At 39.2% G+C, this 17,519-nt stretch overlaps 1 protein-coding gene across 3 annotated transcripts in view; it reads left to right on the top strand.

Moving 5' to 3' along the window:
* LOC112567799 (deleted in malignant brain tumors 1 protein-like) overlaps positions 1-2,777 on the top strand; it is a 50,098-nt gene extending 47,321 nt beyond the window's left edge. For 2 of the 3 annotated variants that reach the window (XM_025244642.1, XM_025244643.1), the window contains exons 10-13: positions 182-323; positions 743-909; positions 1,664-1,939; positions 2,441-2,777. In XM_025244642.1, coding sequence (XP_025100427.1) covers positions 182-323; positions 743-909; positions 1,664-1,939; positions 2,441-2,748 — 893 coding nt within the window. In that variant the 3' untranslated portion in view covers positions 2,749-2,777. The remainder of the gene's footprint in view (positions 1-181; positions 324-742; positions 910-1,663; positions 1,940-2,440) is intronic. The other variant, XM_025244641.1, reaches the window with a different exon arrangement.
* The last annotated feature ends 14,742 nt before the right edge of the window (positions 2,778-17,519 follow it).

The following is a 17,519-nucleotide window of genomic DNA, read 5'->3' as shown; positions in this document are numbered from 1 at the left end:
ATTAAATTATGTTTTACACTTTTCTGACAAGATCATGTGCGTAATAGTGAAATATTACCTTTAGGAGATGAGAGGAGAAGAACTACCTAAAACTATTTAAACTGTTGTTTGAGTTTGTGACCTGTAATCAACTACAAAGCAGACGACATGGACGTGATGACCTTTCACCTCATTGTTACAGGTCTGCGACTGACAGGACCTCGCCGTACAGACAGTAACATGGGGCGTGTAGAAGTGGAGATTGGAAGTAAACAATTTAGCACAGTGTGTGTAAACAACGAGAAAACTGCCGCAGTCATCTGCAGACAACTCAAATTAAGCCCGTGAGATACTTTATCTTTCTTTTGTCGCAAATAAAACAACAGGAAGAAACTTTAGACACAAAGATTACTCCTTTGATTTAGTTTTTAAAAACTTTACAACGAAGACAGGATGCTACAGGACTGCAGAGAGATAAATATGAAACCAGATAACAGCTACTTCATGGTATTATCTCCATACAAGATGGACACACATACTTTAAAAATACATTACCTTGTGTAATTGCGACATGAAATGTAAAAGATCTTTAATAGTTAGCAATAGAGCTATTTAATCTGATGGCACACACATATACATTCACATAGAAACATTTTATGTCAAACAGATAATTTAATACTGGATTCATTTAAACTTACATTCCTTAGAAAAGAAGACCACTCGAACTATTGTACGGACACTGTTTGATTTTTTTTTCAATCAGACACAGTGCTGCACTGATAGACGGTTGGTTGTTGGGACTAGACAAGAAACCTTTACTTCAAACTACTTTTGTTTGTGAGGGAACAGAGAGCAGCCTGGATGAATGTAGGCGGAGTAACACTGCGAAGGACTGTTACTCTGATGATGTTGGTGTCTCTTGCAGCACAGGTAAGATTTTGTGAGATTTTCTGAATTGTGTTTTGTGCTATACAGTAAAGAACATTATGATAAAATTTAATAATTTTTTTGTTTCATACGTTTATGAGACCTTCCATCCTAAACATTCATTTGTGGTTAGTTTAAACATCACTTTTAATAACTAATTATTTTAACACCAGTTAAAGCTATCTTTAACGGTGTGTATAGTATAGTACACTTGTCTTTATAGCAGAAAGTTGCTGACTTGGGTTCGATGCGAGCAGAGACAGCAAAACTTATTTTGTAACAAGTTTGATTCACATAACAAAGAAAGATTGTTCTACTCCTCTGTCCATATTTCATGCCCTTTAAGTCCTCAATGTGCGCGTGCGTGCGTGTCACGGTGTAAAGATAGGATGGTGTATGTGAGGCCTGGTTTCATGCTTGTCTAAATACATTTATAATTAATTGTTAGTGCAAAGAGCTTTTAAAGCGAAAATGTAGTTGTGCTTGCTTCTTGTTAATCAACACTTTTTTTCAAATCATGAAATAAATCGTTATTTATCGTTAAGGTCTCGCGCCTAACGAACCATGTGATAAAAATAATTCTGTTGTCTTATATCCTATGAAATACTTTTGAATAAAAATATTTTCAGTTTTTCATGAACAATCTTTTCTTTAATACATTTATTCGCTTAGTAAAATGTTGATAATATTTCTCTAAAAAGAGTTGCTTTGTTCTTGCTTGTTACTTCATTGTAGGTCCTAATGCTGATTTTTGCAGATAAAATTTTAATAGTTTCTCCGGACGAACGGTACCCGTTTATAGAAGGAGCAAACAAAGCTCTGAGGTGCGTGACAACACGAAAGTATGAATGCGTCGGTGAGATCACATGGAGAGACACAGCTGGCGGTCGTCCTTATCTGGAATTTCTGAGTTTTTACAATCTGACTAAAGAGTACAATGGACGTGAAGTGGGCTGCAGCACCTCCTGCCGTGAACGGGATTCTAATTCTACCTTTATCACATTCTATGCTTTTCATAGGCTAAACGTTTATTGTGAGTACACGTTTATAACTGCTTATAAGTTGTGTGTGTGTGTGTGACCTCGTTCGCAATCATTACTATAGCAATCTCCACTTGTCATTAACTTTAAAAAAAATAATTACATCTTGTAAGAAATTAAAAGTATTTTGAGTAAATAAATAAAAGAAATAAATCTGGTGTCAAAAATCTTAAATAAATACTTCAATAAAACTGCATTACAAAAGATAATTAAGATAAATTTCAGATTTTTTATTTTCAATTAACTTCACAAAACAAAGGAACAAAATAGTCTATTTTAAAGAACAAACTGAGAAAAACTTACAAAAAACATGTTAAAAACTTAAACTTGCTTTTTTGTGTAATACACAGTTCATGGCAAGAAAACCGTTGAATAAAGGACATCAAAACTCCTCTTATTTTAATTCGTTGAGATAATTTTAGACACAACTATTTCACAATCCATGTTACAGAGTAAGGCTTGAGCAACGACGTTAAACGTTTTACAATTTACAGATAAGCCGTTGATTACAATAACATGGACTAACAACACCGGGGAACAACAGCCCTTGTCAAGTCTTTCTGAGTTAAACCCTGGACACAACGTGACCCTGTGGTGTAAAGCTGACAGCAACCCTCGCCCCGCGTCCATCACGTGGTCAGGAAGAGTGAACAGCACGACTGGGGAGTTACGGATCCTAGCGGCAGACCACGTGACACACAGCGGTGTGTACACCTGTACCGTCGTCACTCGCAAAGTTGGTGATGACGACAGACTTCCGCTGACCTCATCTTACCAGCTCACCCTCAGTGTTCAAGGTTGACATTTACTTTTGTTGTTTATTCTAATAATAAACGCAAATCTTTAATTGCGTTGTTCTTAGTCGTACTTTACAATATTTTCCTTAATCCACATTATTGCACTCAGGCACGGTAATGTAACACTAACCATGACACATTGACACAACACGTGTCACGTGATTTGCGTGCTACTACCAGCAGTACGAGTTGCTGATTTTTATTATTTCTCGAGTCACGTGCCCGATGTTATTAAACACCTGCTGCGACACACCAACAAAAGTGCGAGTAGCAGGTAAGTGATTTAAACAAAGCTTGCAAGACATTTGGTATAACGGACATTAGTGGGTTTTTTGTTTACATATGTTGACCTCTCTATCGATTTGAATGCGTATCGTAGTCAGTAATAAGTATTCATAATTCCTTATATTAATTGCTAGGATCAGACATAAATCTGTTGTACTAGAAAAAAGAATTATTGAAACAGCATTTAGTTTGTGTTTCTTTGATAGTGTTGTTTATTTGTGTGTGTGTGTGAGTAAATGGGAGACAAACAGAGATCAAGATTTTAATCCTTTTAATTCTAAAAATTTCTTTTGATTTACTTTTCAGGTGTTTCGGATTTATGTTTCGTACTTCCTAAGCCCATTTTGAGTTCGTATACTCTGTATCTTGTAATTTTCTTACTGTTTTATCAAACTTAGTGCACTTTAAAGATGCAGTCGCTGTCAGTCCCACACTATGACCATCTTTCAGGTGTACGCTCGCACTTCTATTCATAGAACTATTGTACGAGCAGCTGAGAAGGCGATGAGAGTGGTACCTAGAAATGACGTCCTCGCCATCATCGGGTACTTTCTCGCCAAAGTCAGCCTAGACGAACATCAACGATTGGCTGGCACGGTGTGAACTCCAGTCTTGGTGAAAAAACCCAAACTCTATGGTTGTTAAATTTCGCACTCACAAATTAAAGTCACGTGTTATCTCTCGCAATATTGACTACAACATCGTCTTAACGAACCTAAGGTGAAAACGTCGCACGCCCAACTCGCTTTGACCGGAAGAACGATAAAGAAATAAATCTTGCTTAGTTCTTTCAGGCTCAAGGTGTATAAAAATTTTCTGTCTAATTGAATGTGATGTGGACAGTCTCTCGAGTCTAATCAGAGAGATACACTTGGCCTGGGCTGATGAAGTTTGCAAGTGCGTCATGGCAAAGAAACAGAAACAGGAAGTCTTGACCTTTGCGACCCTGATGGGCCTTGAGTTTTCAGGTAGCGGCAGAATATAGGAAAATCACCCGCGATATACAGAAAGAGATAAAGGTGGCCCGAGAAACCCGGATCGTCTAACCCAATCGCTAATTTGAGCGAAAGACATGACTAGTGTGTATTATGGCAAATTAGGATTTAGTGTAAAACACACACACAAACACACACATTGGGAGAAACGAGAACTGACTTGTACAGCAAACATCAGTTTACCATATATTGTGACATAAGTGATGACACCACACTGTACTTCGACAACTGTTTATAGACTACAGATACTAAACAGAGAACATAAGTCACATGACCTTATGCTAATGTCTGAAGTTGTTTATCCGACTGTAGTGTCGTCACCACACCAGCTCTCTATGGTTGTGTTAAGACCTCGTTGTGTCACTCGCCTGCAGGTCAAAATACTTCCGGCTCACAAAACTTGTGACAATATCGCCATTGTATCATGTGACACATAACTACCTTCAGTGACCTCCATACACTGCAACATGTCACACAGACCCTCCCCACAGTGTATTATATCACACAGAGTCTCACACGTTCAACATTTGATTTTCACTTTTAAATTAACAACACACTGGAGCTGTTCTGATACACTTTTAAAAATGATGACAGCGGTAATCGGCAAGAACATCAGAGTAGAGAAGCTGATGAAATGAGACAAGGACCGGCCTGTACACCGGTTATTATCAACTTTGTAGCCGAGTCTTCACACAGTCTGTGTAGGCGACACTTAGACATACAGAGATACTTGAACTGCAGTTGGTGTGTGGTCCTGTATACTGTAACCTAACATCCGGGTGCCAAACACGTCACACGACATTGATGACGACGAGTGGTTAGTGGGCAGACGACGGTAGTCACGTGACCCCATGCTTGTGTCTGTGTAGATGTTTGTCCGGTTGTCGTTTCCTGACCACTCATCATGTAGACAAAGTCTTGATGTATCCCACAAGTCTGTAGGGAGAGGGCACGTGCAGCCTTCACACAAGGAACCCTCAGGGGAAGAGGAGACGAAAGCAGACTTGGAAAAGAACAGTAGAGAGCGAGGCAAAGGATGTGGGAACAACATGGACTCAACTAAGGAAGAAGGTGGGCTGCCCACAACCAGGTCCACATTGTGTCTGCTGACTTCATTTCTCCTTTGACCTTTACTTGTTGAATGCCATGTCGATGTCTCCACCTCTTCAACCAGCCACCAGATTAAAAGCCTGAAAATGGATATAATGAAAAGTGGTCTTAAAATGAAACATTCCTCCACTTTATTCTGTCTGATAGCCATATGTGGAGATGATTACAAGATACAATATAGTAGTTTATTAAATTTGAAAAAAAGGTAACTCATTTCTGTTCGGTTTAATTAACAAACTTGTTGTCTCAACAATCTCGAGTTAGCTCTCTACTGCCCCCTCACCAGCGTTGTGCGGCCCACACGCTTAACCTGGTCGCAAGCAAGGACAGTGAGGCTGCCCTTCAGGACGGTGTGTTCCGAACTGCCAGCAGATCCCTGTTTGCAAAAGCTCAAGCTGTCTGGAGTAAGCAGTCCAGAGCTGTGTCTGCTGCAGGTAATTCATTTGTTTACTAACAAAATTGTTTCACTTCCACCTCCCCCTCCCACCCACACCAGTATTTTTTACAATTAATTTTGTATGTTTTGAGTGTGTGTGTTTGTAATGTGTGTTTATTTAATTTTGTTTATGTCCAACAGAGAACATTCAAGAGGCTATGGGACGGAAGATGATCATTCCAAACCAAAGCCGCTGGAATTCTACGTATGACGCCGTCCAATGCCTTCAAGACCTCACGGCTGAGCAGCTGACCAAGTTAGCAGATGCCCTTGGCCTCCCAAGCTTTACCCCCAGAGACCAGCTCTTCATGAAAGAGTTTGTTATGGTAAGTTTTTTTTAAATTTATTATAGCAAAATTTTTCATTGAGCTAAGCTATACCGTTTTTCAAATTATTCCCCTTGGTTCAGGGTTACATGTCAACACACACAGGTATGTGGTTGCTTCCCTTTTTTCCCCCCGTTGAAAATGGGGTTCAACATTTGGTTGTTATTTGTTTGTTGCAGGTGATGGGGTCTCTTGCCAGATGCCTCGACTACTTGCAGGGCGAAAAGTGCGTGGGCTTGGGACACCTCCTGCCTCAGCTCAACACCCTCAAGACCCGCATCGAGCAACAGAAGTCCAAGCTAGAAATCTGTGGTCCCCTGGCTACTGCTGTCCTGAATGGGTTGGAGACCAGATTTGCTGATGCCTATAAGGACCAAGACACCCTGCTTGCAACTGTGTCGAACCCAAGGTGAGGGAGAGTTATCGTTATTTCAATGTATTTTTTCTTCAATTATAATCTACTCTCAGTCACTGTTCCTTTGAGAATGAAAGAATGTGAAGCGCTTAGAGCTCAGATTACACGAGAATAAGCGCTATACAAATATCCGTAAATAAATAAATAAAAAAGTAAACTTTTGACAGGGGGGAAGGGTTGATTAAAAAAACAAAACATAATATTCACTGTCACTGGTCTTTTGACACTTACGTACAAATCCAAATAAGTACATAGAAACCAGTACTTTTATAAAATTAATTAAAACACAACAATCAGAAAAAAAGAAAATTTAACCAAATTAAACAAAGCAATAATTATTGTGCATATTATTGTTTCAGGTGCAAGTTGATGTGGACTGGGGACCAAACCTGCGTGGAGAAATAAAGATCCCTCCTTGACTGCAGACAGCATTGATGGACACGCCAGTCCAATCCCCAACAAAGTGCTCAGCTAGAGTGACAGAAAGCATCTTGCCTGTGAAGTTTGTTGCTTACCTGCTGTACACTCCGGCTGGATGTCGGCGTCATGTGCAACATTAGTAAGCAGACCAATAATATTTACAGCTACTTCAGCATTTAATTTAACTTATTAAAAATTGCAGTGCGGTTCTGCCAAGAATTTCTCTATTAGCTTTGAATTACTGTTCTTCTCGTTCTCGTTCTCGTTCCATTTCTCCATTGGTGTGTTTCGATGTAATTGAAACATTCTGATTTCTTACGTAACTTCTGTAACCAGTGAAGTGTCTTAATTTGTAACCCTGAGCGTAAATGTGAACGTATACATAAGGGAGAAAACACGGGAACCTTTAGTATACGTTCCTCTTGCGATTGCTTCCCTTTAGAGGATAAAAAAAATCAACCAATCAGATATTTTCTCATCTTTAAAAGACTTAAAAATAAGCGAAGGTTCGTTAACTTCAGCGCCATATTGACATTCGTTGCTGGCTGCGCAATTTGACGTGGATTTGTACTAAAACAACAGATTTCTGACTTTTAACCTGTCTCCTGATTTCTGAATTTTCTGCCCCATACAATTAAGATCTTTGATGCGATCTTACTAAAGAAATTAGAAGCTATAATTCTTAAAATTAACACCACGCAAGTTTTAAAAATGATCTTTTAAACGGTGTATCACATATAGTTGTCTTTTTTGTAGGTTAACAGATATTATTTTTTAAAACACAGGTGAAAATTTGCTTCGAAGGAACTCCGTAGTGAATGAGAAAATAGGAAGAAATATGTAGCCATCTGTTAATCATGCAACATGACACTTTTTCACAATGTCTTCATTTTTATTTACGACAAAGATGTAACTAACTTATTAATATAAGTCCCTAACCTTACTTCAGAGATCGGCGGTGTTTCACTTGGAGATGGACGCACAGTACAAAAAGTCCGTGCGCAGGTCAAAGCGAAGACTGAACCCTGGCCCTGTACATTGACTTGTCGCAGCTACAGGTAGGAAGGGGGAGAGACAGAGGGGAAGGAAAACAGACGGGGAGGGTGTGATCACGTGTCAACAAGATTGTGAAGTTGAGCGCGGCTGTCGAGAAAAAGCTGCACGTACGCGTCATTACCACCGCAAATAATTTTATTTTGTAAATTTCTAACAATTGACTTTCTTTCCGATTAGTGAATTCACTGTGGCATACAGTTACAATTATTCATTTGTTCTTACTGCCAGTAAATAAAACTTGTATTTTTAAAAATTTACACCACGTAAATGTTTTGAAAATGCTCTTTAAGATGGAGTATCACAGATAATTGTGTATGTTGTAAGTTAATAGATATCAACTTTAAAATACCGGTCGAAATTTTATTCGCGGGCAATCAGCGCTTAAGATAAGCAAACAAAGTAAAGATATGGACAATTGCCGTCTCAGGCTTTTCCTTATTCCCCGTATTCTATATGTTCTTCGTATTGTTAAGGTTGGGACCGGCGAGCAGAGGGTCAGGTGACCAGCGGCCTACCCACGAACAAGAGGAAGAGGAGGGTGGTAGCTGGGGGAGAGGAAGAGGGGGGTAGGGTTCGGCATGTAGAGCCATAGAGCGGGCTGCCACTGTAGCAAGATGACTCGTTGAAGCGAGGCATGCTCATGCGTAGAAACTATGGATCTTCTAGTGTTGCTGAATGAATTAGCAGACATTTTCGTGGTATTTTTCTAAATCAAAACCAATAATAAAGCGTGAGTTGTATGTGTTTAGCTTTTTCGTGTGATTTTTATTTAAATTCGACTTGTATTTACTCTTTAGCAGACGATCAAACACCCACTCGCACAGGGATATCAAACAAAAATAGTCCACTATCCACATCACTTGCAAGCTATAATAATTTGAACCTAAAACTTTCATTTGTTTCTCAACTGTTAAATTTAACTTTGTAGTATTTTATTTGTTGTAAAGTTCAGTACATTCTCTTCACATGCCTCGCTTCAACGAGTCATCTTGCTCAACTTTGAGCTATCATTTGATCTGCCACCCCACAGTAGGTGCGGGTGGTGGGCCTACTCTTTTTTTCTTTTCTTTTTTTTTTTTTTTTTTTTGCTACTTGCCTGTACACAGGGCAACTGCCCAGCCTGCAAGAACTCATTGGACACTGGTCTAAGGTGACCAGACGTTTCGGGGGCGAAAGCGGGACACGTGCCGATGATGGTGTCGTCACCGTCAAAGAACGCCGAAAAAAGTGATTTTTAAAGACAACTGGGACATTTGATGGACTTGCCAGAAAGCCAGAAAGCGGGACATTGGGCGTCCTGCCCGATGAGAGGGCGGGACACGAGGTCAAAAGCGGGACGTCTGGTCACCTTACTGGTCGGAAGTAAGTTTTTACTACTGCAATTATTTTCGATGCCGCAGCATTGAGAAAATAATGTGAAAATGATTCATTTGACTGTTGCTTTTACTTTAGTGACTACAGCACCTCCCCGTGTTCTAATTACCCATCGGCACAAGTAAAAATGTTCCTTGTCAGTGTCATTGTCATCGATATCAAGGCCTCGCTCAAGCAGGAAGGAGACCATAATCACATGATCTTTCTTTTTGTATCCCATCATCATTTTGTATATAAAACTCCTCCGATCGCTTAGGCTGCTTATGTCAGTTTAATAAGTACATTTATGTCGTTCTTTTGCCACTCACCATTTAAAAGACCGTAAACAGCTTTGAAAGACGTTTCGACCCTAAATATGTGTGATTAAAACAATTTTAAGCATCGTTGTATCAAACACCTTAAACAATTCTCATTCACTTAAGGTATGTTGGTAAACAATGTTCATTTTGAAGATGACGAACGTTTCTCATCGTCACTCACATCTTCTTGTCCTCCTGGGTCTATCAGGCAAATAAAATTATTGGTATATCACAGCTGCCACTTTCAGACTTGTACCTTCATGCAGTCAGAAGGATGGCACATAAGAGCATTTCGGACCCAACGCACCCTCTCCATCCCAACTTCCAGTTGTTGCCCTCAGGCAGGCGCTATAAAGTGCCGCAGCACGTAGAAAATAATGTGAAAATGATTTATGAAGTGTATGTTTTTATATGGCAAATAATTTTTTTAATTTTCCCTCTACTGTATACACAAACCATTTGTGCGATTTTGTTCTCAAATGCAATAGAAATATTGATAAAGTCTAATGGCCGAAAATATAACTATCCAAAAGACTAGAAAAAGATAAATAATTAATGCAACGAATTTTTGGTTTGTTTTAATATTTCTAGAGCGAAACGATGTTATCCTCTGTGTTAGAAGGGAACGTCTGAAGCTATGCAGTAAATGCTAATAAAAAACTGAATTGTTGTGCTTGTGTCAAATACTCAACTAATATAGCTGTCAATAGCACCACAGCATCTGGTCACTGTGCCACATTCATGTTTTATAAATTATCATAAGACTGTTCTCATTTAACCTGAAAAAACAAAATGTCAACAGCGTGTCCGCAAGACGACGACAGCCACTGCTCTCACTGCTCACCTTATACTCAGGCACGCGTACTCGCTCACTTGAACATTCCAGGCCAAATTCGGCCGCCACAAGCGCGCAGCAGTTGACATCTAACTTCTAGCGTTTCATGTCCACCGCATGGACTGACCAATATCTGCTCTCTGCATTTTCTTGGTGGAAAAGGCCCGACATGTGAGAACGACAAACCAATATTAGCGACGCTTACAGACGAGGTAACAAAAGTGACAGAGAGGTAGCAGGAAGGCTCCAGCGCAACGTGGCGACAAGCCTGCACATTATCAACGGGACAAATGAGAAGAAAACTGGTCCATCTAGGCGTTTTTACCCCAAAAGAGAAACTGTTCATTACACTTCTGAGGCTGCGAAAAGGACTTTCACTGAAAATGATTGTCTACATGTTTGACACATTTGAATCATTTGTGAGCAAATTTTTATCAGTTTATGTTCCTACACTTCAAGTCTATGAATGTCCCTATCTTCACAACAAAGGATATAGATAAAACATATTTGCCAAGAGTGTTTAGACAGTTTAAAAATGTCAGATACTCTGTAGACTGCACACAATTCTTTTGTCAGACACCCAGGATTATGGGCAGCAAGGCAATGTGTATTCCTCTTACAAGCACCATACCACAATGAAAGGACTGATTGCAGTCACCCTTAAAGGTGCTGCATGTTTTGTTGATATATTTGAGAAATGTAGCATTCTACAACACATTGAACAAGGAGATGTTTTGCGTCTGGACAAAGGGTTTAAAGTGTAGGATTTGGTTTTGTCGCGACCGGCTACTATAAAAATCCCTGCATTTCTAGGTACGCGAGCTAGCCTGTCTGCAGAACAGGAGATGGATACATGGAGGGTAGCTAAGGCACGAATTCATGTAGAACGAAATGAAAGACTGAAAAAGTTCATGCTTCTCAGTAGAACTATCGCCCTAAGCCTCAGTTGTGTTGCCTCCCAAATGGTTTTTCTTGGATGCTGTTTGGTAAATTTTCAGAGTAACATGTATTTAAAAGCAAATGAAATGATAATGTACCACATAGATTGGTGAAAGATAGAAATGTGGGAATATTTTTACCAAAAATAGACTGAAAAGAATTTTTGGCGTTAAACTGATGGTCAACCTATCAATTCATTCAGGGGCATATGACAGAAAAGTATTGTAAATAAATCTGTATAGTAATTAATATTATAGGTTACAAGTACTGTTCTGCTTCATAGAAAACAAAGAGAAAAATAAAAAATCAAAACCGCATTTTTACACGTTCACGTTTTTTTTTTTTTTTTTTTTGAACAATACACTGCACAGCAACGCATTCGCTGCAAACGCTGGTGTAGTACACGTGGGGAATATTTTTGTCCGGTTTGCATTCCCAGAAGCCCTTGCGCGGCTAGATCGTGACGTCATCTGTGGAAAGCGCCATTTTCATTCACTTAAGGTATGTTGGTAAACAATGTTCATTTTGAAGATGACGAACGTTTCTCGTCGTCACTCACATCTTCTTGTCGTCCTGGGTCTATCAGGCAAATAAAATTATTGCTAAATCACAGCTGACACTTTCTGACTTGTACCTTCATGCAGTCAGAAGGATGGCACACAGCATCATTTCAGACCAAACGCACCCTCTCCATCCCAACTTCCAGCTGTTGCCCTCAGGCAGGCGCTATAAAGTGCCACGTTTACGGAAAGCTGCCTACCAGAGGTCCTTCGTGCCAGCAGCCATCACCATCCTAAATAAAGGCACAAGGACTCAGGAGGAATCAAACGCAAGCATGAAGAGGGTGCTGACATCCACTATCAGCCATCACTTGTTGAATGTGTTTCCCTTTCGAACAAACAACAATGTACCTTTTAGTCTGACTGTGTCCGTTAGATGTCTGTATGAGTATGTATGCCTATCACAAAACCTGCTGTTTTTTTTTTTTTTTTATATAATTAGCAAGGGGAATAGGGAGAACAGTCTTGGAAGTCACCAGATCCTGTGTTTGTTTGTATCATACATTGAATCTGTGAGGTTTTTGTTTTCTTTTGGGGTTTATTGTATTTTTCTCTTTTTTTGTGGTTCCTATTCATCGTATCTGCCTGGACTTTGGATTAAATGCCAGAGGTCACCTTGTACTACTCCAAGTGCGGATTGTGTACTGTTTAAAGGGGAGATTTTGTTGGGAATTGTGGGAAGTATCATTGAAAATTTTTGAGACATTTGAAGAAACGTGTGTTAAGTCTGTGGGTTTGGAAATTTGGGTTTGTTTAGTGTTTTCTTTTAATTTCAAATTATATTATTTTTAAGTTTTAAATTTTTGTTGGTGTTTTATTTTGATTTATCATCCTCGTCTGAAAGGCACTGTGGAGTGAAGGTGACACTAACCTTGTGAGCAAAAGTAGTAAAATGTCTTTCTTGGGTCTCCTTGACAGACAATAAAGATTCGTTTGATTTGATGTGATTTTGATTGGATTTCTTTTTAAAGAAATGAACAGTTATCAGAAAAGATAACATTGAAGCACTCCAAAGAGAAGGCAATTCGATGGCTGACATTGTTCTTAGCAGACTGACACCAAAACATTCCTCAAAAATAGTGAGTGTAAAAATATTCAGATTCGTAGAGAGAAAATTTCCATTCATATATTTAGAAGTCCACGGTGATTGTATTGATAACCTTTAGTGGCGTGGAACATCATTATTTTTAATGACTAAAACATATAATAATTTATATGAGCGAGAACACTCCTTTTTGTGGATCCTGGACTTCTTAAGCAACAGGCAGCAAAGAGTTTTCGTTAATGGTACTCTCTCCGACATTACTGTTACCTGTACAAGCTCCCCTCAAGGCTGCTGCTTGTCCCCACTATTGTTCATACTATATACTAATAGCTGTAGCACCACTGTTGATGGAAGCTTTCTTATAAAATTTGCTGATGACACTGCCATGGGGGAAAAAGACAAATCAATACAAAAAATGAAAAATTTTTTGTTGTATTGCCAAGGTGTGAAAAGGTTTGATGATGTGACTTGTGACAAGGTATTGTCAGAGTTCCGTAATTTTCTTGACAGTTCTGCAGGTGAGTGGTGGTAGTAAGGCTTTTTGCCCCTATGACACAAAGACTGGATAGTTGGTTTTATGAATGCCTTTGCTGGAAAAGCAGAGTTTCAGGTGTTGTGGTCTGTTGTCAGACAGTTACTTCTACTCTCTCATGGTCAAGCTACAGTGGAAAGAGGATTTCATTCAACAACAGAAACAGTAGCTGACAATCTTAGCCAGACTGCACTAAAAGCACGCAGAGTAATTCTTCATCATATTCAGGTGGAGGGGTCTGGAAAAATGTTGAGATCTCCCAAACCACTGATGAGATTCGCTTCTAGTGCCTATGGCAGGTATGAACGTTACCTCTCTGAGCAGAACTGCAGCAGAAGGAAACAGAAGAAAAGCAGGTCCACAGAAAGAGATTAGGAGATGAGCTGGTAATACTCACAAAAAGGCTAAAGACCACCAGTGGCGAAGAACGACACCTGCTGGAACTGGCTGACAGACATAGTTTCCAGGCTGAAGAGCAAAAAGTTTTTCACTTATTGAAAGATCTAACAACATGCGTTTGTTAGCCAAAGACAAGAAGAAGGAGATAACAAAGATTCAGTCAGACATTGATAGATTACAGGAAGAAATTAAAAGGTGTTGAATTGTGACATTCAGAATTAATGTTTATTTCAGTTTTAAATAAGCCTGCACAATTCTGTACATGTGTGCTATGGAATATGTTAAAAAAACCAGAACTATTTAGAGGAAATTAGGTTATGTAAAGAAATTGTATTGTTTAGTATTGGTAAAGCTGTAGGGGCGACAAAGAATTGAACTTCATCAATGAAACTTTTGCTTATAGTAGATGAATTGCTTTGTCATTTTGTAATCTTAATCTTATGTGTATTACGTATAACCATGCTGTTATGTATAAGTATATGTTTGCATGTGTTACATGTATGTATAATAAAGAAATGCTTAAATAATATCTCAAGGTTAACAAAATAAATGGGCTGTAAATGCTTGACAGTTTTCGACTCATGCCATACTTTGGTTTAGCATTAGGATCACAACTCTTTTTCATTCCCTCATTCTGATCCTCCAAGCCTTGGCATTCCTTGTAGTCACAAGAAAATGTTTGGTCTACACCATCTGTACAACACTAGTTGCCCTTCCGTATTCGCACAAACACTCTTTTTTCAAACGGTCTTAGAAACTTACTCTTTCTTGAACCTTGATCTTCTAGTACTACTGTGCATAAAAGCTCTATCTTCTCTCTCTTCCGTTAGAGTGTGTGTGCAAGAGAGAGAGAGAGAGATGAACTGACTTTTGTATTACACCAAAGAATGGCTTTCAGGTTTTGCAATTATTATTACTTAGATTTCTAGAAACTTTGAACATTAAACGTGTATGTTATCAGCGCGCTAAGGACACTTTTTAAGTTATCTAATCTAAATATGGCAGACGGGCATCAAAATTAACTCTTTGATTATTTATTACTAGAAATACATGTATTTGAGAACACAGAGAAGACCACAGATTCATAAATAATACATCTTTCCGACCACACAAGAGAAAAACTTAAACATTGATGACTGTCACTTAGGTCCTTACGAATGCATGAAAGGTCCTTATAAGGTCCTTATAAAGTCCTTACTTGGCACCATCCCTGATCCCTGGGAACCCTGGTTTTGTTTGATTTTTATTTACCTACTTTTGTTTGTTGGATTAATCCCGTTAATCTATATTTGTTTACGTAAGCGTTAGAAGGTTTTGATACTTGCTTCCTATTAGTGTTATTTTTGTGGTTATTAAATTAGTTCGTTCTGTTACGTGAATTTTGTCTTTGTCATTTCTGTGTAGTCTGCGCTCAGCTGCCGTTCCATTGGTACGTCGTGAACCGTCTCCGGCCGAGTGAGAGGTTGTGCGTTCGTTACCAACAGTTGAGAGCGTGCACCCGGTGACGTCGGTGACGCCGGTGACGCCGCGAAAATATGTATTAAGTGATATATGTATTAAAGGTAACATTTAAAAAAGGTATCTAGTACTAACACATTATAAGAGACTAGAACATGCGATTGTGACAAAAATTACAGACTTTGACAATGTTGAATGCAGACCTTGGTATTTCATGCAGTTTGTTTTAATTTCAAAGTGTATGATTACAAAAATATAAAACTGTTTCTTATGCTTTGCATTAATTTTCCAAAATTTTAGTCTGTTCAGAAAGCAATGTGGTTGTCTTGCTGCTTTTGCCAGAATGAACAAGACCTACACAAAAGTTTTGTAGTCGCCGCGCCAGTGTTAGTGAGAAAGCAGACGACAAATTTCGTGCATGGCTCAATAAGTTCACCGTCAACTTCGAAGCTAATTATTGATAGTACACAACTACGAGGGAGAAAGAGTATGTGTGTGAGCTTTGACCTTAAGTTTCAAACTTCCTGACTATAGTTCATTTGAATCCATTATTGCACTTGGTTGCCATGTTTCTTCCTCCAATCGTATTCGTGCTCTTAGCATTTGATTTCGGTAAATACGTGCAATTAGCAGGCAAGAGATACGATTACACAAATTGATTATTTACATCAACTAGCATGAGGTTAAACAGTTTAAACTATTTACAGTATATCTTCAAGACAATGTCATGTAACAGCGAGTTATGTTGCGATCGGATGTATTGTGTTTGAGAGCATCACACCTGCCGGTTACAAGTGAAACATTTCACAAATGAGCAATGAGATGGACGCACAGTACAAAAAGTCCGCGCGCAGGTCAAAGCGAAGACTGAACCCTGACCCTGTACCTCTGACCCTGTACCTTGACTTGTCGCAGCTACAAGCGGGAAGGGGGAGAGACAGAGGGGGAGGGTGTGATCACGTGTCAACTTGCTTGCAAAGTCAAGCGCGGCTGTCATTACCACACACCTACCACCTACATCGTCTTTGCACATTGTCCTTAGCAGAATGACACACACACAGTCGATGGCTCGCGTGTTTTCTCCACTCGTTCTCCTCTCTCTCTCTCGCATGCGCATGTACACACATATACTACCCCTCTTTCTCTTGAATGTGCACGCACACACATAGAAATAAATAAATAAATAATAAACAAGAGATAAAGAATGACGTGCAGTATTAAGCCAATAACGGAAATTACCTCCTTAATTGTTTGTTGTTTGTGGTGCAATTTACTGAGCTATGTGAATTATAAGTTGTTTTTTTAAAAAAAATCTATTACTTTAATTTTATTCTACATGTACAACATAGAAAAGTTAAGGTATTCTTTCGCTCTCTTTCTCTTAACTCGTTCACTATTCTCTCTCGCGCGAACGCATATATCTGTGCACACGCACACACTCTGTCATTTGCCATTAACAATATTAAAAATGAAGTTAGTAACTTCCAAATTTGGTGTAGTCAAATTAAACTCCGATGTTGAATTGATCCCTACTCGACCCTTCAACTTATAATAAGGATGTGCGTGTAGACCATGAAAATTACAAAACGTCTGCTTGTACAGTGATCATGAAATCATAGTGGGACACAAAATAAACTTACTGGTAAAATTCACTGAGCCAGACCAACAGTCAGTGTGATCTGTAATTAAAGATTGTTATAATTAGTTCTTTGTGTAAATCGTGTAAAATAAAATGACAAAATGTCATGCAGTATTTTAAGAGAATAGAAAATATGTGATTGTTAGCTTTTGTGAAGGGTGCGTTACGTATGTATGCGAACGTGTATAACACACACTGTCGGTACAGAAGTCGGCCGAACAGACGATCGTTGAGTCATGTCCATGTCGGAGAATTGTCGTCACGGCTGTCGCAGATGTTTCTTCGAACTGTTGACTGACGAATTCTATCCGAGGCCACTTCGGTAGAGGATATGACGGTTGGGCACTACCCTTCGTAGTGTAAGGTGATGCAGTGGAGGTCTGTCCTCGTACACAGGTTTCCACTGCACGACTCGGAAGTATTCACTTCAATGTCTCATCCCGAATACCTGACCGTCACACAAGAGACCAATGTCCTGAGGTCTTCACCTCAAGCTCACTTTTTCTTCTCCCCTCTTCTGGTATCTTTTCCCGCCTAACTTCTAGTTTTTCGTCACCAATCGTCCTACGTCAGAACCACCATTAGATGACGTAGAAAAAAATCCACGCGAAAATTGCGTCAGCATTCGCGCGTCTTTGAATCAAGACAATACC

Source organism: Pomacea canaliculata, linkage group LG7, assembly GCF_003073045.1.
Source record: "Pomacea canaliculata isolate SZHN2017 linkage group LG7, ASM307304v1, whole genome shotgun sequence".
Taxonomy (NCBI): Eukaryota; Metazoa; Mollusca; class Gastropoda; order Architaenioglossa; family Ampullariidae; genus Pomacea; species Pomacea canaliculata.
Note: the sequence above shows the minus strand (reverse complement) of the source record. Positions and strands in the feature narration are given on the sequence as shown.